Raw genomic sequence first — 25,397 nt, 5'->3', positions numbered from 1 at the left:
ACATAAAATGGAAGTATCTGTATTTATTTCAATGGTTAAACATTTACAGTAGTGTGCAGTGATCCAGTAAACATCCAGTGTATTACAGTATTTATATTTATTGTGGTATTAGAAATGAATCAAAAATATTTGTACAATAATATTTGTCAAATCATTGTTCATATAAATTACAGTCATAAAAGTAAATGAACCATTTTCTACTCTTTATACATGAAGCCATCTACAGTAAAGTACATTTACATCAGAATCTCCTTAGAGAACAACCAGCTAGAGGAGTATAAATACACATGCTGCAACAGCAATCACTTAAATTACAACTAACAATGCAGATATAGAACAAAGGGTTATGAACATTTCATGTGCCACTGGAAGAGTTTACATTTGAATGTTGATTATAGTGGTTCATTAACAACAGTTACACTGCGCTTTTGGTCATTTAGGGATTTTTACACTTAATGAGGGGAACGGTGTGGATAATGTAGGCCTAAATGTAATTCAGTGCTTAGTGTATGACGGTATTACTTGATCCTGTATGATTATTGTAATACAATAATGTCTAGCTTTTATTCAGCTGGGCTAAACTGGGGCTCAAAGTTTTAAAATTGGTACATGTGAAGCTAAACTTTTACACACAGATGCTCAATGTGAATGTGTTCCAAGGAGAATTTGATACGTGTCCATTTCCTGGTTTTTAAAGGACAAGGCTGGTGTTATTTTATATTTTTCCTACTGACAAATGCCCTGAAAAGACAAAAAACAACAATGTCCAACCTCCCTATCCTGTCTGAGGCACTCAGCCCCAAGCCTACTGAAGACATAAATCTTTAAAAATGAGTCGCAAATATATAGTTTCATTTAAAAAAAAAAAAAAAGGCCAAACCATTTCCTAAAACAGCTGGGCACTGTCATTTTTAGCAAACATTACTAAAAGAGGAGTAAATAGTGCATTTGTTGGGGACTATTTTCAGGTGCAGATTAATACACATTTGGCTCTAGTCAGTATTTACTTCCGGAGGACGGGTATGTGGGATCAACTCAAAATTAACTACAGTGTTCATGGTAATGAGGAACATGTCACCCAGTGCAACAGTGTGGCTCATTTATGTGTTTTAATAGCTTTTGGACAATAAGCTCTAAGCTTTGGTTACAAAGGCAGCGCTTGTCAGTAGGATCAATTGGTGGTTTTGGTCTTTTCATGGGCTTTGTTGACAATAATAAAAATATAGAATATAGTTCAGCCTAATCCTTTAATCAGATTAGGGCACTAACAGAAAAAAGTATTTGTGTGGTGCAGCCTTGTAAAGAGGATATTCTGTCCTTCATTTATGTTACAGTAGAATCATGAAAGTCATCTTTAAAAATAATTAAACCACCATTTTGCAGTTTCCTTGTCTGGCCAACCATCAGAGTCATGCAGTCTAAATTGTTACTACAGACCATTTACAGTACATATAGGGAGGGTGTCATCCTCTTCAATAAAGAGGCAAGGATGTTTTTACAATGCACATCTTTTAACACATGGATGGAAATGAACTGTTGCACAGCGATGCACTGTAGCGTATCAGATATTGGATGGACTAAACACAACACATAAGGCATTCATTTCTTCTCGTAACTAGTTTACATTTTTGTTGAATACGTGGACTACACAACAGAGCAACTTCTCATCTGCCTTCTGAAATTAAAGCAGCACTTGGTGTAAACAAAGACAAAAGACAAAAGGCCTCTGATGTGTGCCAATGCAGCTCAGCAGCAGGATCTGCCTCAAGCGTTTTTTCTGATGTTGTAATATTATATGAATGAATAAATCTCCTGCACCTCGCAGAGCTCAGCTGACTGCATAAGACAGTTCAACGAGGGATTCTGGCCACACGAGACATGACTGAAGAAAAACGTAGTGACAGACTTTGAGTTAGCCTCATTCCACTGTTCTCTGACATGAACCAAGAAATGTACACATTTATCTCTGAATATGTTTACATTTATTACCTGTGCTGGTAAATGTGCATGCATGTATACCACACTTATCAGATGAAATGCTTGAAAGTTTTCCCAGACTTTAAAATGGTAATGAAATGCATTCACAGAAAGCATGCATAAAGTAATTGCTCCTACAAAGTTTAGAAACTGCCACAGTGTGGCAAACTTGTTAAAAATGTCCTAATGTGAACTTTTGTCGACAGACTCTTATTGTATGAAAGCTTTTTACTAAAAATGCAAAGGAGCATTAAAAGCTTTGCACTCTCATTTCAAAACTGTATTCACAGTTAGCATGCTAAAGGAAAATGCTGATACACAGTTTAGCAACCATGTGATGAACTGTCAAAAATGTTGACTTGTTTTAGTACCTGCATACTATACGTAGGTCCCACATCCATCTAAAATTAAAACAATGATCCAGAAGCTTAAAGATACAACTCAGTAACTGAAATGCACCTTTGACACGTGACAAGTTGCAGTGAAAATGGTTAGTCTTCCCCCTCCAGTTTCTGTGTGACACATTTGATGCGGATATTTTCTCGGAGGTTGCGGAGGCGTGCGCTGCGACTTGTGATTTCCTCCACGTAGGTTTTGGGGAACCAGCCCCGTTCCCCATCAGACAGCCTGATGCCTTCAACCCAGCCTGGTGAAAGACAACATCCCTTAAACACTTTATCATCTAATGCTTGTTTAAAGCTCGGACAGCCAGTGAGACACACAAACCTAACTTTTTATGGCCACAAGTTACTTTAATTTAGGTGCAGGTTGAAGTTGGAATGCAGTGTATGTGAAAGAGGACTTTATCCATATTCTTACCATCACTTGTAATGGTCTTAGCATGAAGAATGTCGGCCTTTTCCAGTGTTAACTCATCGTGCTCTTGGGCCTGATAGCTTTTGATGCACTGAACCTGGGATATATCTAAGAGGAAAAGACAAGAAAAAAAATGAATGAGAGAATTTAAAGGTTTACCCTGATTCATAGTGCACCTAAAGCTCTCCACTGACCATCATTCTCACTGGCCTGCTCGATGTCTTCGAGTGGATCAGATGGAAACATTGCTGTGATCCATCTCTGCTTCCCGCTCCTTGGTAGACACAAAAAAGAGCAGTTAGAGCACCATCTGCTAGAGCATCCAGTTTGGACTGAAGCAAAAATAACTGTTGACACTGCTTTGACAAAGTGTTGTTACTCACTCAGTGTGTGACTTGAGCAGGATCTGGTGTTTGAGCTGCTGAGCTTCACACAGCTGCAGGTGGAAGATGAAGCCTGAGATGCCCTGCAGCTTCTGACTGAGATCCTTCACTTTCAGCTCTCCTATCTTTGCATGTACAAATACCATGAACTTCCATGTACTGCAAAAAAATACAATAATAATAATAAAGACATAATTTTATTATCAAGATCACCAGCAGACAGTGCATGTCTAAGTTATTTCACATTAATAACCAGCTGATATATCTTTAAAGCCACTATGTGTAGAATTGTTATGTGGCTATATCATGAATCAAATTATTCTGATAGTATATGTTTATGTTTGTAAAATAATTACATAATCCTGGTGAAAACTGGTGCAGACTGTTGTTTTCAGACTATTAATCTCAATGCCCCTGGGTCAGATCCATGGGGATGGTGGATAGGAGGTGGTAGTGGTGTGCGTTGCTGTCTGCTACAGATTGTTTTTGACCCCACCACTGTGAGGAAATGTTTAAATCCCACACATTGTTGCTTTAAAGGAAAGGTTCTATCTTCAAAGAATAGTTCGACATTTTGGGAAATACTCTTGCTGAGAGTTAAATGAGAAGCTAAATACCACTCTCATGTCTGTATGCCAAATGTACAGCAGGCGCTTAGCTTAGCTTAGCTTAGCTGGAGTCTGCGCTGGTTGTCTGGCAATCTCACTGTGATGACAAGACTCCAGGAAATAACTGCACTCAGCCAAGAAATAGTCCAATACATAAATCCCCTGTAAAACCACAAGTTCTTGTTTCACACTTTTGTATAAAGTTTCACATTTTTGTATAAATTGTTAATTAGTGAGATTCAGAGGTGCTGGTCAGTTTATTGTTTTGGACACAGCCAAGCTGTCTGTTTCCCTCTATTCCAGTCTTTATGCTAAGCTAAGCTAACCGTCTCTAAACTTTAGCTTTATATTTAGCATACAGAATACGAGTGGTATCAATCTTCTCATCTAACTCTCAGCAAGAAAGCGAATGAGGGTATTTCCCAAAATGTTGATCTATTACTTTACTACAATACTCACATGCACACATAAAAAAAAAATCCCTGTTCTGTGCAAACATTGCATTTTAAAGTACACCCAAATGTAATATGAGGCTTCAGCAGTCTGTGTTAGTAAAATCAGATCAGAATCAGATTCTGATTCTGATCTGCTGAGGCCTCATATCAAAATATAACTGAACAGCATAAATAGATCCCAAAAAAATTCCATGTGGGTATCTTCCAAAGTTACTGTCTTTTTAATTTAAATTCCCTCTTTGTGGATTCCCTAGACAGCGTTTACTTTGCTGTGGTGTACTGCACCTCCTGATTTCTCTATTTCTAACCCCAATACTTTTGGACTACATGAACCCCCCCCACACACACACATTGTAACACAATTTAGACCTTCATGTTGTGAAGTAAAATTTACAGAAAATATAATTTAACGGCATAAATAGATCCCAAAAATGTCACTCACTCCTTCCTCCTGGACAGCAGGAGACAGTCATTGAACAGGTGGAGGTACACAGGCTTGGTGGGTAACTTGAGCTTTGATCCAGAAATACTCATCGTCTGAGTGTCCACTTCCAGGAGCTCACCGTGTTTCACCAGCCAGCGGGACTGAGAGATCAGAGGAAAGATCTACAAAGAAAGGATATAAGTTGCTAAATAAAATTAAATATTACTAAAAATATTAACAATGAAGACAAAGAAAAGACTTCAGTCACCTTTCCCTCAAAATTTATTTTCTTGTTGAGGTGAATAAGTTCCTCCATCCTCTTCATTGACTGCACACTAGAGTTACATTCTTTGATGATCTAAGAAGACACATACCAAGATGGTTATTACTGTTGTGCCTCACCAGTGATAATACTGGTACTCATCCAACTGGCTATTAGAGATGATAATCACCACCTTTTTTAGCTCATTGAAAGCTTTCGTGGCAGTGTCCTCATCTCGGGAGCCTGGTGTTGTCCTCTTTAAGATATTCTGAAAAATAAAGACGTTTTTGAAGACATGCCAAAGAGTAAACAATACTCTTGTTATGCACTGTTGGGGAAAAAAACATGCTGCGGCAAATTGCTTAGCCGGTCCAAATATTACCCCAATTACAGTTTCATGTAATTGGGTTTCAAGTGTGAACTTGAATTCTGCAGTGAAATGTTTAATCGCGTACCTCCACCAGCATTTTAAGCCGCGTGATCCTCTGAAACGGGAGGATTAGAAAAGAGGTCAGAGGAAGTCTTTGGCAGATGGGGTCCTCCTCCAAACGAGCCAGGATGCCGGGGAAACGAGGGTTCTCATGCCTGAGAGGACAGGACAAGCACATTTTAAAAAACACTTTCATAACTTTTAGTGAAAGTGGATGTAAATTCCAGCATGCTTTTTAACCTGAGAAAAAATGTTCAGCTTTCTTTAGAAGAACCATGTGCAAGTTAAGTCATGCAGGTGTAAAATAACACCTGAACACCCTTAGAGTTAATTATGGACATCCAGCACAAAACAAATGGACTTTATACACTACAGCCATGAGTGTGTACAGAGAGATAGTGCCTAGATACATTTACATATATGTTTAGGTTTCAAACAGCTGATTTGTTATACATATGATGAAAGCGGTTACTCACAGCAAACGCTGGTATGTCTGCTCCTGGTAAGCCTGGTTGGTTACATAAGGTAAATAAACCCTTCGCAAAGCTGGACAGTGTTCCAAGACGATGTCGCACACATCAAAACGCAGAATGTCTTCCTCCAGCCTGTGCTCCAAGTCCTGAAGAAACCTACAGGCAGCGAGTGAGCAGAAAATACACTCAGAGAAGGAGACATGATTACTGAAATGTTAAAATTAAGACTTGAGGGCAATAGAGATATATCAACAGCATATTACTTCACCTCTCACTGACATCTTTGACTTCGGGCAGCTTGGAGAAGAGCCACTGCTTATCCTGAGCTCCAAGACACTCGGCAAGCTCCTGCGACAACATGAAGTGGTCCACTGCGATCGTCAAACTACGAATGTACGATGCCTCAGACGTCACCAGCTCAAACTTTGCCTGAGTTGAGGAAGACACAGTATGTCAGCCAGCCATCTACAGTACTTGAACTCAAACAGCTGTGGCAGGCCAAAATAGAAACTAGCAAAGGCAATTACAAAATCTGAAATGTCTCATTCACCTCCTGTAATTTCCTTTCCTCGTTGCTGAAGTTGTCGAGCTGACCGCTGGTTCGAACATCTGGGATGTCCTGCCACAGTGCAAAAGCAGAGCCTCGCGATGAGCGAAAGGAGCTGGATGGAGACAGATTAGAAGGAGACGGGGTCCCGTCTGACTCCTCATCCCTGAGCCCCTCATCCTCTGTGCCTGGCTCCTTCCCTTGCTGCCTCTGGATCTCTCTGTTGATGGCGACGTCACTGTATTCCTGGTACAGAATCGCTGCAGGAAATATTTAAAGTGAAAAAGGATGTAACAGGAAAATCCAGTCATGTCTCGGTTTAATTAGGTGCAATAGCTAAACAGTTTTAAAAAAAACAAATAGTTCAGGGAAACTTACAGCTAGGTAAAAACCGCGATAAGCGATTCGAACTAGCAACAGATGGAAGGGTGCCAAAGTCCTCCTCTATGGATTTCTTTCGCATTCTGTGAAGAAAATGTGAATTGACATCAATACATGTCCTTTAAGCTTTGCAGTTTTTCCTCATGAAATATTTTAAGTCCGTATTTACCCGAGTTTTGTGGTCCACCGATGCAAAGGCATGCCATTGTCACCACTGGGCAGAGTAGGTGCAGGTCCTACAGGACTGTGGGGGGCGCTATCACTAGAACCTCCTGAGAAGCGGTGCTTGGAGTTGGACTTATCTAAAGAGGATAAAAAGCAGACGGTACAGGTCAAGTCAAGTCAATTTTATTTATATAGCCCAACATCACAAATCACAAATTCGCCTCAAGGGGCTTAACAAGCTGTACAGTATATGACACCCTCTATCCTTAGACACTCGATTCAGATGAGGTTTGAGGTCCAGGGAAGTAGCATGAGACCTCATGTAATAAGGTTCATGAAATGACCTTTCTGGAGGGACAGCTTCTTGACATCCTCAGCTGTTTAAGGCTCTTTGATCACAGTTTGCCTGTTTGTGCCTTCTTAAAGGGACAGTTCACCCCAAAATCAAAAATACATATTTTTCCTCTTACCTGTAGTGCTATTTATGCACCTATATTGTTTTGGTGTGAGTTGTCGAGTTTCGGAGGTATCAGCCATAGATATGTCTGCATTTTTTTAATATAATGGGACCATACGGCACTCATCATGACCCGGTTACTCAAGATAATCCACTGATTTGTTGTGAGCACTTTCATGTAGGAACTATTTTCTTCCAACCATGAAACTGCTCACAACAAGGTTGTTTGCCTAATGTCTTCTAATTGCTTATTTGGTTGAGCAACAGTCCAAAACCCTAATATATTCAATTGACAATGACAGCACATACTCACATTTGAGAAGTTGGAACCAGCAAATGTTTGCCATTTTTGATAAATTACTTACACTTACTGATTAATCCATTCCAAAAAATGTCATTCGAATAATTGATTCATTGACTATTGACTAGTGTTTCAGCATTAAAGTAAAGCATTATGTTCTCATATAAAAGGATTTGATAATCCACTTTTTCCAAATGTTGACCTATACCCTCTGGAGACAGGGCTAATTTAATAATGGCTAGTTTTCTTTCATACAACAAGTTCTCTCTCTAACTTACGCATTGGCGAGTGAAGAAACAAACAAATAACATGAACACCTATATGGAGTGACGTGTTAAACAGCAGTCTTCACCACCATCAACACAATTTCTGATGTTTATTTTTTGCCATTCCGCCTTTTATTTGAGAGCCGACAGTGTAGACGGACAGGAAACATGGGGAGAGAGCGGGACATGACATGCAACAAAGGTCTCCAGCTGGAACCGTGGACGTTACAGTTATGTGATATAAGTCCCGAACATTAGGCTATCGGGACGAGGGAATGTCTTTTAGAGGAATCTATCAGAGTTCAGAGATTTGAAGAATCACTGAAGCTGTTAACCTAACCCAAAGACACTTTAAGTTGTTTTTTCCTTAAATTTATCTAATAATTAATAATTAATCTATATTGAGTCTTTGCTCAAGTAAAAGGCCATTGAACCTGTTTTTTTTTTTATCACTGTTTGTGGTATGTGGTATTGTTTTGTAATGGGTTTTTATACTGCTTTTGATTGTCTGGTTTAGGTTTCTGGACTACCTTTCAATGAAATGATAACATGATGTCGGTTCTGTTGTCTACTCACAGTCTGGGTTGGGGCTGAGGTTGTTGGAGCTCTGTCTGTCCCGGGAGGCCACCCGTGCAGACAGCGACTTCCCCAGCTTCAGGGTGAAGGAGCTTTTCCTTTGAGACAGCTGGAGTCTAGATATAAGTTCCGAAGCTGAGAAGCGTCGCCGTTCTTGATCCCCTTGACGGCTGCGTGACAAAAAGCTCCCTCCTGTGGCACTCGATGTGTCTACACTCCTCCTGTCTTCCCCTAACCCTGGAATTGAGTCCTCTATTATCTGCAGTGGTTCTGCAGGTAGATTAAAAATATCATCGTGACTGAGGTTTGGGAGATCTGTGACACCGTCTGTGGATGAAGGACTTGAAATGGCCTCCAGGGAAGATAATCCACTAAGGTCCTCCTCCAGGAAAGATGCAAAAGGTCCTGGGAAGATGTAGTCTGCATCCAGGATTGGGCTGCTGAGAGATTCATCGCTCGGGCTGTCTGGGGAATAGACCTGCATCTTTCGCCCTGGAAACAAGAAAATAACTATTAGATTAAGAGGAAGCATGTTATAAGTTTCTAAAGCCTAATTTGTTATGTCAACTTAGTCCATAGTGAAAACAGCCGCACACTCACGGATAGACTTCTCTTTCAGTGAACCCTGTGATGTCCTCCTCTGCGGCTGGCAGGAGTCTGGGCTCTGAAACCCTGGACCTTCAGGTGAGGATGGGGAACAAGGTAACTGAGATTCCCAGGAGTCTTTGTTTGTGTATAGAGATGACAGAGGGAACGACAGAGGGAGGCTAAGGGCGGCGTGGAGAGGACGACATACTGTTGTGACAGTACGAGGTTTTTCAGTTTGCTCCTGCAAGGATGTCCTGATGCCATTATGGCATTCAAGCTCACCGTCGCATGCAGGTGTATGAGCGTTCAAATTCAACGTTGTTTCATGTTCATTGTCTGTCCTGTGGCAGCCGTTCTGCATGTCATTCAGTTCATTTAGTGTGTGTCTGAAGCCGTTCAGGGGCAGGGAGTGTGTTGTGCATTGTGCGCCTGCAATAACAGTTGGCCTTGGAGAGCCAAAACCGTTTAGTTTAGGAGTCACTGGTGGTTGTAGCTCAATAAAAGCCAATGTTTCCTGCTGGCACACAGCGACATGCTTGTGGTGGCACGGGTGGAGGAGAGGCCTGTCCTCCTGGGCCTCGCTCAGAACCTGGGACTCTCCTGAGCCAGGGATCCACATGCTGGGACTCTCTCCTCGGCAGTGAAAAGCGTGAAGGTGGGGTTGGAAATCAGGAAAAGGTGAGAATCCATACCCAGGGAGCATGGCTGAACGAACACATGGGAGCTGCAAAAGAAGAGAGAGTATAACTATTTCACATGTTTTACTAAAAAACCCTATTTTCTATAGTCTTTTCTCAGGCCACTACTCCTGCAGTAGAAACACCAACAGCCAGACAGAAAAAAAAGGCTTATACATTGCTGGAGTCACACAACAACAAGTTACAACAAGTCTATATGATCTTTTTATCATTTTGTTTGACTTTAGTAATGCATAATTTAAATTAAATGTATTACTTGATTATAACTTATTATAAGGCACTGTACAAAAATGATCAATGTAGGGAGGGGGGTTTCACTTTTTAAAAAGGCAAGACCCTCCACAGCGTTATTCATATTTTATCTGAAGCCTCCCCTTGACTTAGAAAAAAACTGCAATACCCTGCCCCTAATATCTCAAAATAATGCTAATGATTCTACTGGTACAGCGGGATTTGTGACTAAAACTAAAACAGGCAAAACATAAAGATTTTAATGATGTACCCTAACCTTAACATTTAACCGTAACATGTTAACGGTATGATAATTTCATTATTTTTGTCCCTCGTTTTCTTTTTCCTTTGTTTTTACAAAGAAACAAACACTAAAAAAACATTATAATTATTATAGCAGCACACATACTTCATAGTAAAGAGATTTTAAGCAGCTCAAATCATCAAATCCAGGTAGGAATGTATCTAAGATCTGCTCATACAAGGATATGGGCACAATTTCTGGTCTGTTTCTTGTATCTATGATTAGTTTTTAAGCTGTTCATGTGGACAAAGTGGGTTGGGATTACTGAGCTGTCAAAAATTTTATGGATTTCTGCATAAATATACAACACACCCAAAGGAGCAAAGGGGAGAAAACTGGAATGTTTCTTCAAAAATAAACTGGTATGTTAGTCTAATACCCAGTACAACAACAAACCACTTATCCAGCAAACAAATATGGTTGACTGGACACAACCCAATGTTAACAACTTGGCTTAGTGTCGCCAGAGTTGAGAGATGACGCCAGAGATGACTTCTGTACATTTTTGGGATTCATGCAGCCTCATTTAAAATGCTTACCACTCACACACACACTGAGCAGGCAGCAAGCTGGACCCTGAAACTATTGACGCATGCAGGATGTTTCCCAGTCAAACCCAGTCTTCACGCACAGACACACATGTACCTGCATGGACACACACTTAAATCTGGTGTAGTGTGTCTCCTGAGCCGTGTCTTCCTGCTCTAATTAAAGACCTCTCTACACGTAGCATTCAGCCCCTGTACTTAACATCTCTAAAAACACACACACACACACACACACACACACACACACACACACACACACACACACACCAGGTCCAGACAGAATACCACAACAGACAGACAGAGGAAGAGAGCCCATCCTCAGCACTCTCACCTTTCACCTGAGATCTACACTCATCCATCACTCTGGTTGTTGGTCTACCTTCCTGTCAGCCCGTATTAGCTAGCAGGCACCTTTTCTGATTGAATATTTACATCGAGTGTCAGTTAAAACCCAGCAGCGGGTCATAAAGTGAGCTCTCCTGACAGGCTGTTAAAACACACACACTTGTGGAGCTCTGTCTCTTCTTACCCTGCTGCTTCCTGAACAGGTAATCCTCAACTTCTGACTTAAACACCAGGTAAAAGGAACTGTATATACAATACACACAGTCTCATAGGTATGCACAGAGGGATGGGGAGGTAAACTGGGTTTTATATTTTTTATTTGTTCACATTTCTCCACAGTCACAGGCCCACATCATTTAGTTATTTTATATTCAAATTAGTGTAAAAAAAAACTAAAGACCATTCTTCCATTTTTTTGGTGATAAAAAAGTATTTGCTCTCCCAGGTTATATGTCTTAAACCTTTGTGTTTTCGTGAAGAAGTATGCTATTTACTGTAGCATTTAGCCTATCAATTAGCCTTGCCAGCATAGCCACAATAACTACTTTCAGAGTTGATTTCCTGTTTGAATGTCACTTGTTAACTGTGTAACTTTTTTAAAATTTGTCCAGAGGGTGCAGACACAAGCCATATCACTCCACCGTTTTAGGTCTGTTCCATTTTTTGATAAACTTAGTTGGTGACTGCTCGTGATAAAAAGAAGAAGTTACTCTTTGGTGCCTCTGGAGAGTTCTCCAGACAATTTGTTTTCAAAAACGACTAAAAGTATAAACCTCAACTATTTGTTTTCTTAGGTGATATGTCTTAGCCCAGTGGCGTTATTTTAGTGAACAAAGTAGGCTAGATAGCATTTACTTGGCAATAAGCTGAGAAACGCAGCTGTCCCAATGCCATACAGTGCAGCTTCTTGACAGTACACTAATTTGGCAGTTAGCATACATGAAAAAGAAAAGGTTGAGACAAGGTCTATTTAGTAGCTGTTCTGGAGCTTTTGTCATACAACAGATTTTCCCAGTTGTAATGGAATTGCAGATGTTCACATTTCCATTTTTCTGAGCACTTTAAACTTCTTGTCCATGTTGGCATAAGAATGTTTTGTCAAGACAAAAATAGTTTTAATAGTTTGTTCTAATAGACATGTGTCAATAAAACTGTGACTTAATACTAATTTCAAACTTGAAACTTCACAAATAGTGTTTTGTAAGCTGTTGCAAACAAGTTTGCTTTTTTTTTCTCTGGGAGCAGCTCCTCCTTTTTCTTTGTGTGTTGCATTGTGGGACAATCTTATTTACCAAAACTACACTTAAAAATCAAGTGATTTTAGTCTGCATGATGGCATTTTTAAGGACCCTTAAGTTTGTCATTTTTCCATTGTAAACTGCTACATACTCTCAAAACACAGAATTAGTATAATATATAATGTGCAATTTGGGCTACAGAGAAGGTCACATTGTGTGAACGTTAATTGTTAACTTTTTATCTCTTTTATCTATTTGTTCACAACCACACATACACACACACTGCAGGCTCTTTGTCGTGGATAAGTCTAAGAAATTATACCCTCCAGTTCATGCATTTGTAATTTAGAGTTTGATTATCATACTGACACACTGTAAATCTTTATGTGATACATATATTTTACATTATAGTAAGTAGTATAACATTAAACTGTACACCTGTAATTTACATGAGCATAGGAGTGTCCCTTAAGAGGATAAAAGCATAAAATAATGCTTTTCCTGACAGTCTAACTTTGTATATAATGGTGTTTGTTTTCCTGGAGAATCACAGACTGGAAATCATAGTTTACCTTCCTTTTTATTGAGCGCACACGTGCTGTATGCTGTGAATATGAGGCTGTTGAAAAGCCACACCTATTCTTGTGGCAACGGTAGGCAGCCCAGTCAGTCCTATCTCCCTGTGTTTCTCTCTTACACTCACACACATACGTTTGCATGCATGTATGCACACACACAAGGACAAGTGCGCGCACACACACACACACACACACACACACACACACACACACACACACACACACACACACACACACACACACAGTAGTGCAAGCACAAATGGTTACCTGTTCCTTGCTGCAGACAAAGGCAGCCTTTATCTGTGTGCCTGGGCCAGGCTGCCCTGAGCACAGGACACCTGAGAGGGTGTGGGAACTGCTTATACTGATCCACTCATATAGTGCAGCCACTGAGCCATATAAACACATCCAGACCACTGCTGCATAGTGACACAAGCTTATTAGTCGTCTGGATGTGATTACTGGCTGATTATACTGTAATCCTGTTGTAGATGTACAGTATTAACCAAACTTTACTTACCTCTATCTAGAGTCTGTCATATGAGATAAAATATGTATTATTTCCTAGTCTAGAGTGTATTGTCTAGAAAAACTGTATTTCAGTTTCTCATCTTTCAATGCTATCCTAATGAATGAATGTTCACATAATCCTCCACCAACAGCCAAGTCGTCATAAATCAACATACTCTTTAAAGAAAATTTGTTATCTGCTCATTTGATTAAGAAACCTCAAAGATCCCAAAAACCGACAATAAGCCTCCTCATCGGCTTATCAAAACATGAAAGCATCCGATTACGCGTAGTGCACATTCCTCACACTGATACAATTATATCACGCTATTAAAAGTTCAAATCCAAAGACATGTAATTTCCCTTGTCATAGCAGGGTGTTATTTGTGACTGTTATGGACTTTGCTGCCAGTGTTTCCCCCTGTAATTTCACTAGGCTGCTCTAAGACGCCATGTCTGCATACAGCAGTTGATGAATGGCACTCAGGCATGCCTTTAATGCCAGCAGCCGTACGAGGAGCATTTTTAATTGTGATATTTTTCATCTTGAAGGTCTCAGAATAATCCTTTAATGGAGTGTATCACGTAAATATGAGCATACATCCACTGCTGATTCAGCTTCATGACAGAGCCAAATGTTGTGTAATCGCATAATTAAAGTTAGTTTGATGTTTGCCGGAGTGATTGTTGAGGGGGGAGTGTTGACAGTGTTAAGACAAATGGATTCACTGTTGGAGATGTTTGTGGTTCATGGAGGTGAAGAAATAGATTTCTACACTGTTTACTTTTCTAATGTTAGGGAGTGTGATGATATCACTGCTTTAAAGTGGCAGTATGGAAGATAATGTTTCAGAGAGGAAAATGATAATAATATACCTGTGCCTGGTTTATAAGAGTCATCAACTAATATTCTGTGTGGATGTGGGTTTTACTGTCGATAAATGACTCAGCTATCTGATTTGATTTCTAAGCCTGAAAACAACAGTCTGCTTTGTTTTGCTCAGTGTGGTCCAGCAAGGCTGATAAGGCATTTGCTTAGGTCAGACATCACTTCAAGTTGGTTAGACATCAACATATCATTCAAACATCAACATCAACCTTTCCTAGATGACATCAAAAGTTGGGGCTATGACTGGCCTTTGCCTCTGATTTTTAAACTTGAAAAACATGGCAGGTGTTCTAGAAATCTCAGTTTTCACTTCGCGCTTCATGGTTTGGCTCCTCGGTACATTTCTGAGCAGCTCACCGACTACAATCAAAGCACACTTTTCACGTCATCAGGTTGTGGTTTTCCATGGGCCCGGTACAGCCTGCTTTAAAAAAAAGTCCTCTTAATGTCAAAAAATTCCATGAAAAAGACTCAAAACAACAATAAATTGATCCAGCTATGAACATGGGGACTGTAGTTTATTTTAAGTCATTCCGACATACACCATCCTGCTGCTGTAAATACTCACTAGAGCACCACATGTATATTTTTCTGCAGCTGAAAATAGTCTGTCAAAAATGCAATATTTAGTCCTGTTTTAGTTTTGCTAAAAACTACAGTGCCCAGCTCTTTCATGAAATAATTTAGTCCTTAAAAAAGAAGAAACTATATATTTGTGACACATTTTTCAAGAGTAGAAACCAGTGGGTTTGGGGCTCAGTGCAAGAAACAGCGAGATGAAGTTAGAAAGTATTAAGAGATGGAGAAAAGCATTACAAAAAATCGAATGTCACCAGCCTTATCGTTTAATCGTGCCAAACCATGAATATTTCTACTGCAGCCTCATAACAAGGGGATAAAACTGCTGACCCTGTGAAGTTTCGGCCCTGCTTGGTAGCAGGGTTAATTGCAGCTAACCTGTGATGTCTCCACCCTCAAGACATCACAGATTGGGACTAACTGTACCTGAACTAAAATTCAGATCTGGTGAGGGTGCTTTTTGTTACTTTGGTCCTGCTCTCTGGAACAAAGTGCCTGAACTGCTGATCTGAGCACAGCAATTCTCACGATGTTTTCCAGGCTAAAATTAAGCTTGTGAGATTAAGACAGGCTTAATGGCTTTGCCAGGACAGAGACAGTGTCCTGGCAAAGCCATTCTTTTGTGTGATATGGAACAAAAATTCCAAAGACATTTCCTTCCCACTTATTTTTCAGCTGCTCAAACATGGATGTTGCTACAAATAGGATGACCCCTGATGTAACACATGTCAGCTTTTAAGTCTCAAAGGTCTCATTTTGAAGTCAACAACTAATGCCAAAGCAGTTATTTTTCCAGTAGCTTGCGTGGTGATATACAGTATAAGTAACCTGGTTCCAGGCCAAGCCAATCAGAGCTTTGTATGCAGGATTAAGACGGTGGAGACATCATCTTTAAGTGCCAGGGTCAGGAAAAAAAGCTGCATCCATGAAAAAAAGCAACAGAAAAATTGCCACAAACTTGTGTCAAGCATGCATGAGATTGACTGTCAACTTAAACAAATGTTAAATCTAATTTTTTAGATTGTCGTTTAAAATGCAACCTAGCAGCTTGTGCCACAGACAAGATATGTCAAAACTCGCTACTGGTTGGTTAGAGCAAAACAAAACAAAATAACCCCCATCTGAAATCGGCTAACGTGAACAGGATGCCAGGCTAAATGTCTGAGGTGAAACGAACTTTGCTTTGCTATGTTGTTGCAGTGCCTACTGGTCACAGACGGAAGTCACTAAAAATCAGAGTGGGGGATCATTATTAGCTCTTTGCAGAACAGATCAGACTTTGTGGAAAATCATATCGTCCGTCCCTTCCCCCACACACAGATTCTCTCCATGAGCGTAAGTCCAGTGTGTTTGGTCAGACACACTGGAGTGTCCTAACAGTGTGGTGTGACCAGCTCATGTGTGTCTGTGAGATCGCAGTTTAACTTGGTCACATCAGACCACTAATTGCCAGGCACTAGACTAAAGAGCCCAGCATTGTCTGCTGAGACAAGACATGACATCATTCAGTGTCAATTCTAGGAAAACCACCCTCCTGGGCTCTCTGTGTTTTGTGAAACCAGCTTTGTAACATTTTCTATCAACGCTGCGATAGTGATGACAGCGACATTTTTCTCAACTATTAAACTGGAATTATAAAGTTTAAACAGTGCGATGTAATAAAGGATGTGTATTTTTTTTTAGGTTACTGGTGTTTGGGCTACTTTTCAGCACAGAATTTATTTAATATTCTCTTGTGCTTACTGAATGACGCAGCAGGCTGTGTAGTTATGGTGAGTTGTTGCAGGCTGCCGTGGGACTAAAACAGCTTTAAAATACAAACCTCAAATCTTCACCACATCTTTTGCAGGCTTATGTGTGAGTTTTACATCAAATTATTTTGATGTGTTGACAGTTAAGGGCAACTGGGAACTTGATGATAAAATTCAGACATTATGCAATACGTTCTTATGATTTGAGGTAGGCAGGTTTTTGTCAATAAATGATGTGGTTTTGATTCTGAAATGGTAAAATGTATCTCCCATGTGTCTCCCCTTATGGTAAGATGATTGTTAGTCGAACCATTTGATAATAAATAAACACTTTTTCATGTCAAGCTGATGGCAATGCATGTAACTTGAATTTTATTTTGCGCAACATTTCAAATGTATACCTAAAATACCTTGATGGAAAGCCAGGCAGTATCTTCTTGGTATTTTAATGGGCTTCATCTAAATCTCTCAATAAAAACAAACTCCTCAGCGAGACTCAAATTCCAATGAGAGAAAGCACACCAGATGTCAAGGTGACGCACTAATCTGCATTTTTTCTGTAAGATCAGACGCCTGAACGGTGTGAGAATGGTTCAGGTCAGCGAGTTTCTTAGTATTTGTTCCTCTTCTAGCCTCCACCCATTGAGACAGGTGAGCACCCCAGAGGCTACGGGGGGGGGGGGTTACCCAAATGTTGACATATGGTGGGGTCCTCCTAATCCTCCTCTACAGCCTCAGGCAACTTACCCATGACCTTCCGAGACACTATGAAGATGCATACTGACAACCTGGCTTATAATCACACAAAGCTATGACACACACAAGGCCCACCTGAATGTGAGTGTGTGTTTGAGACACAACCTGTCTTTGATTGAAAGCGACAAGACGTAGAGAGGCCTTCCTTGACCTTGTCTCACCCAGTAGGATTCCCGCTAACAGAAACAGGACAAACAGCAATCTCTCATTTAAAAGCCTGAAAAAATGGCGACCATCTCTCACGTAAACGGCAAGACATTTGGACCTTTAACCTCCCCTTCCCCCGCTTTACTCTGCCACCATAACAACTGCAGTCAGATAAGCGGACACACAGGAGACATACAGCCAGGATAATAAAGACACAAAGGAGCTATTGACAAACTTATGGAAATAACCTGGTCTAATTATGATGCTTTGTCATAAGTCGCAAAAGCTACCAAGTCGATGGAGGGCCAAGGATCCAACACGCAGTAAATCCAGAAAATCTCATAATCAGTACCTTCTGACAGACGATGGTTATCTGTATGCAATGAGATTCTAAGAAAAGGAGTGCTGATTTAGGGTGTTTTGGCAGGTTACATGGTCATATGAAAAGTTAAATCCAACACATTAAGTAATTTTACAAATAATTCAACATGAGTCAATTTTACGTTTCATACAGCTATTAACAACTCCAATAACAGGCATCTCACTATTGTATAAAAGTGAAGAGCCAGTGTGTAGTGTGTCAAAGGGCCCCATCCTTACGCTTTTAGGGATGCAACAAATGGTTATTTTCATTATCCATTAATCTGTGGAGTATAAAAATGTTTTTTTGATTAATTGTTTAGTCTATAAAATATCAGAAAATAGTTAAATATATCCATCACAATATCTCAGAGCCCAGGTCTTCAAATTTCCTCTTTTGCCTGACCAACAGTCCAAAACCCAAAGATATTTAATTTACAATTATGTTAAACAGTGTGAGCAAACCTGCACATTTGAGAAGCTGGAACGGAAGCCAATTGTTGGCAATTTTGCTTGATTTGCAACTGAAACATTTAAAGGATAAGACCAAAACCAACAATGACTTGATCCTAACAAGTATGGTCTGTGTATCCAAAGCCTGATATATCTTATTCCTCTCATGCCATAGAGCCCCACTGTTGTCCAAAAGCTTTTTGAAACACATCAGTGATCCACACTGTTGCACTGGGTGACATGTTCCTTCATTATCATGAACACACACAACATTTGTTTTCAGTCAATCCCACATACACCGCCCTGCTGTTGTTAAAACTCACCAGAACACCAAATGTGCATTACTCCGCAGCTGAAAATAGTCCCCAACAATTGCAGTGTTTACTCCTGTTTGAGTAATGTTTGCTAAAAACTACAGCACCCAGCTGTTTTAGGAAATGATTTAGTCTTATTTGCGACAAATTTGTAAAGATTTAAGTTTTCAGTAGGAACCAGTGGGCATGAGCCTGTGAGCCAAAGACAAGGTAGGGAGATAGGAAAATATTGAAAAACTGATTAATGCATTGTTGGTTTTGGTCTTTTCGTGGGACTTGTTGACAGTAAGAAAATATAAAATATCACCAACCTTATCATTTAAATGTTTAAGTTGTTTACCATTAAAAAATGCCTTATCCTTTAATCCATTCTCAAAGTTACTGGTGATTAATTTTCTGTTGATCGACCAATCATATCAGCACTACAAGCTTTATAGTAAATGAGTAACATTAAAAGAAGGTTTGCCATTCGTGTATCTGCTGCAGTTTGATTTCAGGTTTTTTTTTTTCTGGTTTAAATTCATTGGAAAGGAGGAATTTGGGTTTGCTGTACTCAAACTGTCAATCAGAGCACTTTGATTCCAATCTGATCCTTTGCCACTGAGCTCTCAAGAGGCTGACCTACTTTACAACAAATTGCTGATGCATCTCTTGCATTCATCTGTTCCTGTGTTCACTTGCAATCTCTTTCTCTCTTGTTTTCTAGCTCTCTGCTCCACTTTTTCCCAGACGAGCACCAGCAGCTTCTCCCCCCCACCTTACTTCTTGCTTTTATTATCTGGACAGGTATGGACAAGCCATGCACTGGGCTGCTTGTTGTTTTGAAATGTGATCGGGTAAAAGTGGAACACACCTAAAAAGCTGACCATCCGGGAACGATTCCACTTTATCCCAGAGCTAAAGCTATAAACTATTCAAAAACAAACTCTGAATACCAGCAGTGTTATCAGGGTTAAAGCGATGAACTGAAAGAGAGCGAAACGCCCTTGAAGACGCTGAAAAAGACGCTGCTGTTACTTGTACTTGAGAGCAACACCTGGTTTGTGTGGGGTTTTTTCCAGAAGAGCAAAGCACACATTTTAGTGAAGAAGCAATGTTTCCTGAGCCAGAATCGTATTATCGCAAGAGTACAAATGTGAAACACACACCGTGTCGCATTGGCCAAGTCACAATGTGAAATAACCTGAGGGCTACAGTGCTAGACAGGTGTGCAGCAACACAGCCGGGGTTGTGCTTGGCACACATTGCCCCTGGGCTCGAGTTTTAACCTTCATGTATGGGCCAAATATTCTGTGACACACAGATTAACTAATAAATGACAACGCCTGTGCACTGCTGCCTATAAAGTGAATGGTTTGTGCTTTCAAGGAGATCTCTGGTTGTCTTAGAAAATCTGCTTTTCTACTTACAAGTCAAAGCCATAACATTACTATGTTATTATTAAGTGAATGCAGAGGAATTAAACTCAGTAGGTGGTCTGTTTCAAAGTCCAGGTTTTAAGACAAGTTCATGTCAAACTTCAGAGGCGCCAACCCCCAGTTGAGACCCTCTGACACACAGAGACACTTTTCCACATTCCCTGGCTGACTTGGCAAGCTCATTCCTCTGAAATAGACCACTAAACCGAGGCAGGAGACAAACAAAGAAGCCCAACTATACACGTGCAGGAACAAAGGCTGTTATTATGGGCTATTAAGGCCTCTGCTATTTAGGCCACAAACCAAAAAGCTAGGAAAGTGACAGGGCCTCCTCAAAATATCAGTGTCACTGATGTTTAAAGAGCAGGTTGCTTTCAGTCAATGATGCCTAATGATTTTAGCCTAGTTTTAAGAAAAAAAGGGCCGGTGCAAAACACAGAGCAGAGACAGTCACATTTAGGTAAGCAGTTGGTTGTGTGTCTGTGCACGTAAATGTAAATACCATAAGGAGAACAGGTAGCATTTGCATGCAAGGTTAGCTGGGGGAGGAGAGGGAGGTATGGGATAAGAGGGTGAGGTGTGGCATCCTGGATCGCTTCCCCACACCATATACACACACACACACACACACAGACACACACACACACACACACACGCGCGCGCGCGCGCTCAGACAGCCTCTGTCTGAGTGGCAGGTGATGGGGCAGGTGCTCTCCAGACATACAGTTGTGGGGAGGGAGGAAATGGGAAGAGGGAGAGGCCCTGTGGTGAGCTGAGTTATACATCTGTGTGAGATATGAGCAGGCATGCAGAGATAAATCAAATGTACAGTAGTGTGCTTACAGGCTAGAAATTCAATCACAGCTAAAGGAAGTCAGTCATCCTAAATCTCCTTTTTTCCAATGTGATGACTATTCAAAAAAAAATATTGTTATCACAAGTCTGCCATCAGGGGATCTCCAGCCTGTAATAAAGTGCAGTAAAACAGTTCAAGGTCCTGATTTATGCTTTGTGCTGGTACATGTCTACCCAACGTGCAGGTGGTGTGTTCGAAGACAGACATACCATAGTAAATTAGATAATCCAGAAAACACCCACAGCTATCTATTTGTGCTCCAGCCAAAATATGTACCTCCAGACTATCCATACACACAGACGCACAGTCAACTCACATGACAATACACTTAGTCATCAGGACGGCAGACAGAAAAGGCAGCCATCACCTCAGCCAGCCCTCTCACAGTTTGGAAGATGTTAAGAAAAAGTCTGGAAGGTGGTAATCTGTTTCACATGTGGGTCACAACTGCCAAACCGAGAAGAAGGGAGCAGCTTCCCCAGAATCAAAAATCATAAGCAGGCCGCTGAATGTCATAATTGCATTGTTGTTTATCCCTCACAAAGCAGTGTCAACAGCTCTGATCAGTTGGAGGCTCCACATGAGAGAGCAAACAAACAGTGAGACAGAGTGAAAGAAAACCCAAACCACCAACTGCTTCTGGGAAACACACATATGTCCATGAATGCATGAAAAGTTTGAGAGCATACACACACACACGGATCCATGTACACTCCTCAGCTAACAACCCGAGTCTCTTTCTTTGCCTGAAGCTATAGGCAGAGGAGGTGTTTGAGTCTTATGCTAAAATGTCCCACGAAGGAGAACAGAGAAGATTGTGTGAGCTGCAGCACCGAGTTTCAGCCATGTACAGTTTTTAACAACCCCTCATCCAACATACTCGAGACATGCACTTACCTGCCCTGCTCTGCAACAACTCATTGCTGCACTGTAACCATCACATTCAAAGCTCACCTCACTCTGCACTGCCTAGGGAGCTGCTGGAAACATTATTGATGCAAGCAGCTACTTCTTCCAAGAGAACAAATGAATAGTGAAGCTCATGATCCCACTGGCAGGATTTATGCATCTATTTGTGCTGGATATTTGGCTTTTTTGTTGCAGGACATTGAAACAATAGTAAAACTGTCAAATTTCACATTTAATCCTGTATTCCACTGCAATGCATATGCATATTTTAACAAAATGTATTTAAGCCGCTGGTTTTGTAAGCAGAGAAATAACAATATCGAAGCAAACAGCGTTCTGTGTTTGTCACCTGATAATCCATCTTATAGTTGTTTGTTTCCTTAATCCAATACGGAGACAATATCTACCTTTGTTTTCAGTGCACATACGCTGTCAGATAAATGCAATGCACCTGACAAGCTGCACAGCACTACTTCCTCCCAAGTGCACCACACAAAGCAGAGCCTGCACTCTCCGGCAAATAACACTGCTCAACTTTCACTCCCAGCAGCAAAAGTCTCCAACTTGGCAAAAGTTGGCAAAGTATTGACACAAACATGGAATATAAATGTATTTCTCTGCTTTGATCATTTTTGTGTGAAAGAGTTACTGTTGCTGTCAGTACTGTACCTCACTGGTGTTAGCAGCCTAGTATGTGTGCTAGATGGTGGCCAGCAGCAGTGTGTGAATCCAGGCCATCCCAGGGTCAGGCTGAGCCACTCTGCTATCCATTGCTGCCTTGTGTTCCTCCCGGCTTCTTTCCTCCCTCAGCTTTTTTTTTTTTTTGTTGAAACACTGCTCAGACTTTTCAAATCTGTGCTCTTTTGCCTGGTTCTTCTCCTTCTTCTTCTTGTTCTCTGCCTCCTCTGGAAAACAAAACCAGGTTGAAAAACAGCTACCACTTGCTGCTCTCAGAGCTACTTACAATGCAGATCCCCTCTCTAAGCTCTTCTGCTCTCCCTTCCCTCTCACTCCTTTTCCCTCCCTCCCTCTCTCTCTCTCTGCTACTGTTGGGGAAGCGCTCTCTAATTCTCCTCCCCCTCTCTTGCCCTTCCTCTAACTCTAATAGTTATTTAGTGTCTCATTTCAGCACCTGCTTTGAGACAGAAAGAGACAGAGGAGGGAGCAGACAGACTTGGAGAGAAAAATGTTGCTCCGCAGTGGGAGTGTGTACAAGTAAAAATGTGCACGTGTGTGTCTATGTGATGGTGGTGGGGACTACTTTATCAGCAAAATAATACATACACACAATACATACTTGTGTGTGTTCACGTACTGCGTTATTTGAATGTGTGAGATGTGCACTTACACATTCAAATTCAAAACAAGCACAAATCCTCGCATGCAAAAGTACACATTGCATGTTAGTCTTTGTGCATGTATGTATTTGCATCACTGTGCGTACATTTAGCTAGAAATGCCTGAGTCTGTGTGCGCCCGCTGCAGTTTTCACTAGACGTCAAACTGCGAGTTGATGACAGAAAGAAGCTGCTATGGCATGCTTGAATTCTCTCATCTCTTTCAGTGCTTGCTTCTGTATCAACTATGTTCACTAATCAAACATGAACAGGAATGGTGGTGCGTGTGTGTGTGGGGAGGGAGTGTTAGGTTACCTCAGGACACTAGCTTACTCAGCAGTGGTGGATGTCTAATTGTCCCACTTTTTGTTAGAGGAAAACAGGTTGCTAAAGAATTTAGAGTTGTTTGTGATTTTTCTTTTGTATCACCATTCCCAGTGAGAAAAAAATATTTTAAATTGGATAAAATGTAGGATGTACAATAAAATGTTATCATTATTTTTCCTTTCCTTTTCATTTCCAGACACAGCACTCAGCTGTTCTCAGCAAAAAAGCAATAAAATCCAACAGTATGTATGGAGCTGAATGTATTGGTGCATTTAGCAGCTAAAGAGACAGATAGCTCCCTCGAGAGTTGGTGGAGACCAAAACACAGTCTAAAGGAGAGTGAATATTGGACTTGGTTAGGAACATGACTCCAAATTAATGCTAATATTGCTCTGTGTGTGCTGGATGTGTAAATAGGTGATGTTTACTAAGACCTTCGCCAACTTTATAATGTGATAATATGTCAGTATTGTGTATTTTAAGTTGTTGTGTTGTTTATCAAATAAATAAATCAATAAATGTATGCAGCTTTAATGTTGGAAACATCATCTTGATTCACGTTGTCGGACAGTATCATAAATATTCTGTATCAGTTTAAAAGGTGAAAGTTAAAAGATTTATGGCTGCACCATCAAATGGAAATATTCTAGATGTCTTTTGCAGCATTTTATACACACTTGCCCAAAATTCAACCACACATATTTGGTCTCTTTGGAAACTTTGGGATCTTCACTTGAATTTGAAATAAAATTCTGTGGGTATGAACAATGTACTGTACATGAGTTTGTAATGACTGAGCAACTGTGGGGTCAGTGACGTTTAAGTGGTTATTAATGGAGTTAGAATATTAATATCTATGAACTGAGGCTGTCATAATCTCATTTTTTTGTTGTTGCTAATGTTCCATATAAAATCTGCATATCTGATCATTCAAAATTGATTATCAATATTCAGTGGAATTGTATCTTGAGGAAACGATCGTATTGCGTAATGCAGGATTTTTCTGTTTTAATGCATAAAACGTAACTATTACTTGCACTGAGCATCAGTTTAATTATTGTATGTGATTTTGCATATATTATACATCTTGTGATATACATTATGTTGCAAACATATTCTTATTAATATCATGATATTGATTTCAGACTTATTGCCCAGCCCTATATCTGCATCACACTTAACATAATCAGCCTCATCAGAAATGCAAATAAAAGATGTTTTTTTTAAAGTAGGTCTTTGCAGCATCGTTACCTTGTGGCTGATTTGGAACTTTGTTCTGCAGCCCATGCATACAGGCGTCTCCTTCCTCACTCCAGCAGTCGGTGAATGAGCCAGCCGGTGTCCACAGTGCATACCTGTGCTCGCTGACATGTACTAACTCACTCTTCCTGCAGGCCATGGCAGAGGAACGCACAGTAATCACAACAATCAGAAGATGAATGTGGCCAAGAGCGAGGAATAGGAGGGAGAAAGAGAGTGTATATTAAAAAAATAAGGATGACAAAAGTGAAATAAGAGAGACAGAGGGAGGAAAGAGTGCAGAGAAGGGTGAAAGAGTGAGGAGGAAGAGGATAAGATAAAAAAATATAGTCAGGAGTTGCCCAAGGCCACAGCCATTGATAGAGTTTGTGAGGGGAGGAGGGAGAGGAAGAGAGAAATCATCAACGAACACCTGTCTGTTTCTGACTCCTAATAAATCAGCGTCTTCTTTATGTGTCTGCAGGTCTCTCTTGGAGAAGA

The 25,397-nt window shown here is 40.5% G+C and overlaps 1 protein-coding gene across 3 annotated transcripts; it reads right to left on the bottom strand.

Annotated features, from left to right (window-relative positions):
- Positions 1–3: 3 nt before the first annotated feature.
- On the bottom strand, positions 4–25,377 carry arhgef19 (Rho guanine nucleotide exchange factor (GEF) 19). 3 transcript variants are annotated; one of them, XM_044212402.1, is made up of 18 exons: positions 24,909–25,377; positions 22,663–22,898; positions 9,122–9,833; positions 8,522–9,013; positions 6,926–7,058; positions 6,754–6,839; positions 6,379–6,635; positions 6,097–6,257; positions 5,832–5,984; positions 5,381–5,510; positions 5,119–5,193; positions 4,932–5,021; positions 4,682–4,845; positions 3,177–3,335; positions 2,988–3,067; positions 2,797–2,901; positions 2,437–2,623; positions 4–1,882 (listed from the first exon to the last, which is right to left on the bottom strand). In XM_044212402.1, exons 3-17 carry the CDS (start codon positions 9,810–9,812, stop codon positions 2,469–2,471), a joined length of 2,931 nt encoding a protein of 976 aa, XP_044068337.1. In that variant the 5' UTR covers positions 9,813–9,833; positions 22,663–22,898; positions 24,909–25,377; the 3' UTR covers positions 4–1,882; positions 2,437–2,468. The 3 variants fall into 3 exon arrangements, with proteins under 3 accessions (XP_044068337.1, XP_044068335.1, XP_044068336.1); XM_044212400.1 differs by having other exon boundaries at positions 4–2,623; XM_044212401.1 differs by lacking the exon at positions 24,909–25,377 and having other exon boundaries at positions 4–2,623; positions 22,663–23,012.
- Between the last annotated feature and the right edge of the window lie 20 nt (positions 25,378–25,397).

The sequence above is a fragment of the Siniperca chuatsi genome, linkage group LG10 (genome assembly GCF_020085105.1).
Source record: "Siniperca chuatsi isolate FFG_IHB_CAS linkage group LG10, ASM2008510v1, whole genome shotgun sequence".
Taxonomy (NCBI): Eukaryota; Metazoa; Chordata; class Actinopteri; order Centrarchiformes; family Sinipercidae; genus Siniperca; species Siniperca chuatsi.
Note: the sequence above shows the minus strand (reverse complement) of the source record. Positions and strands in the feature narration are given on the sequence as shown.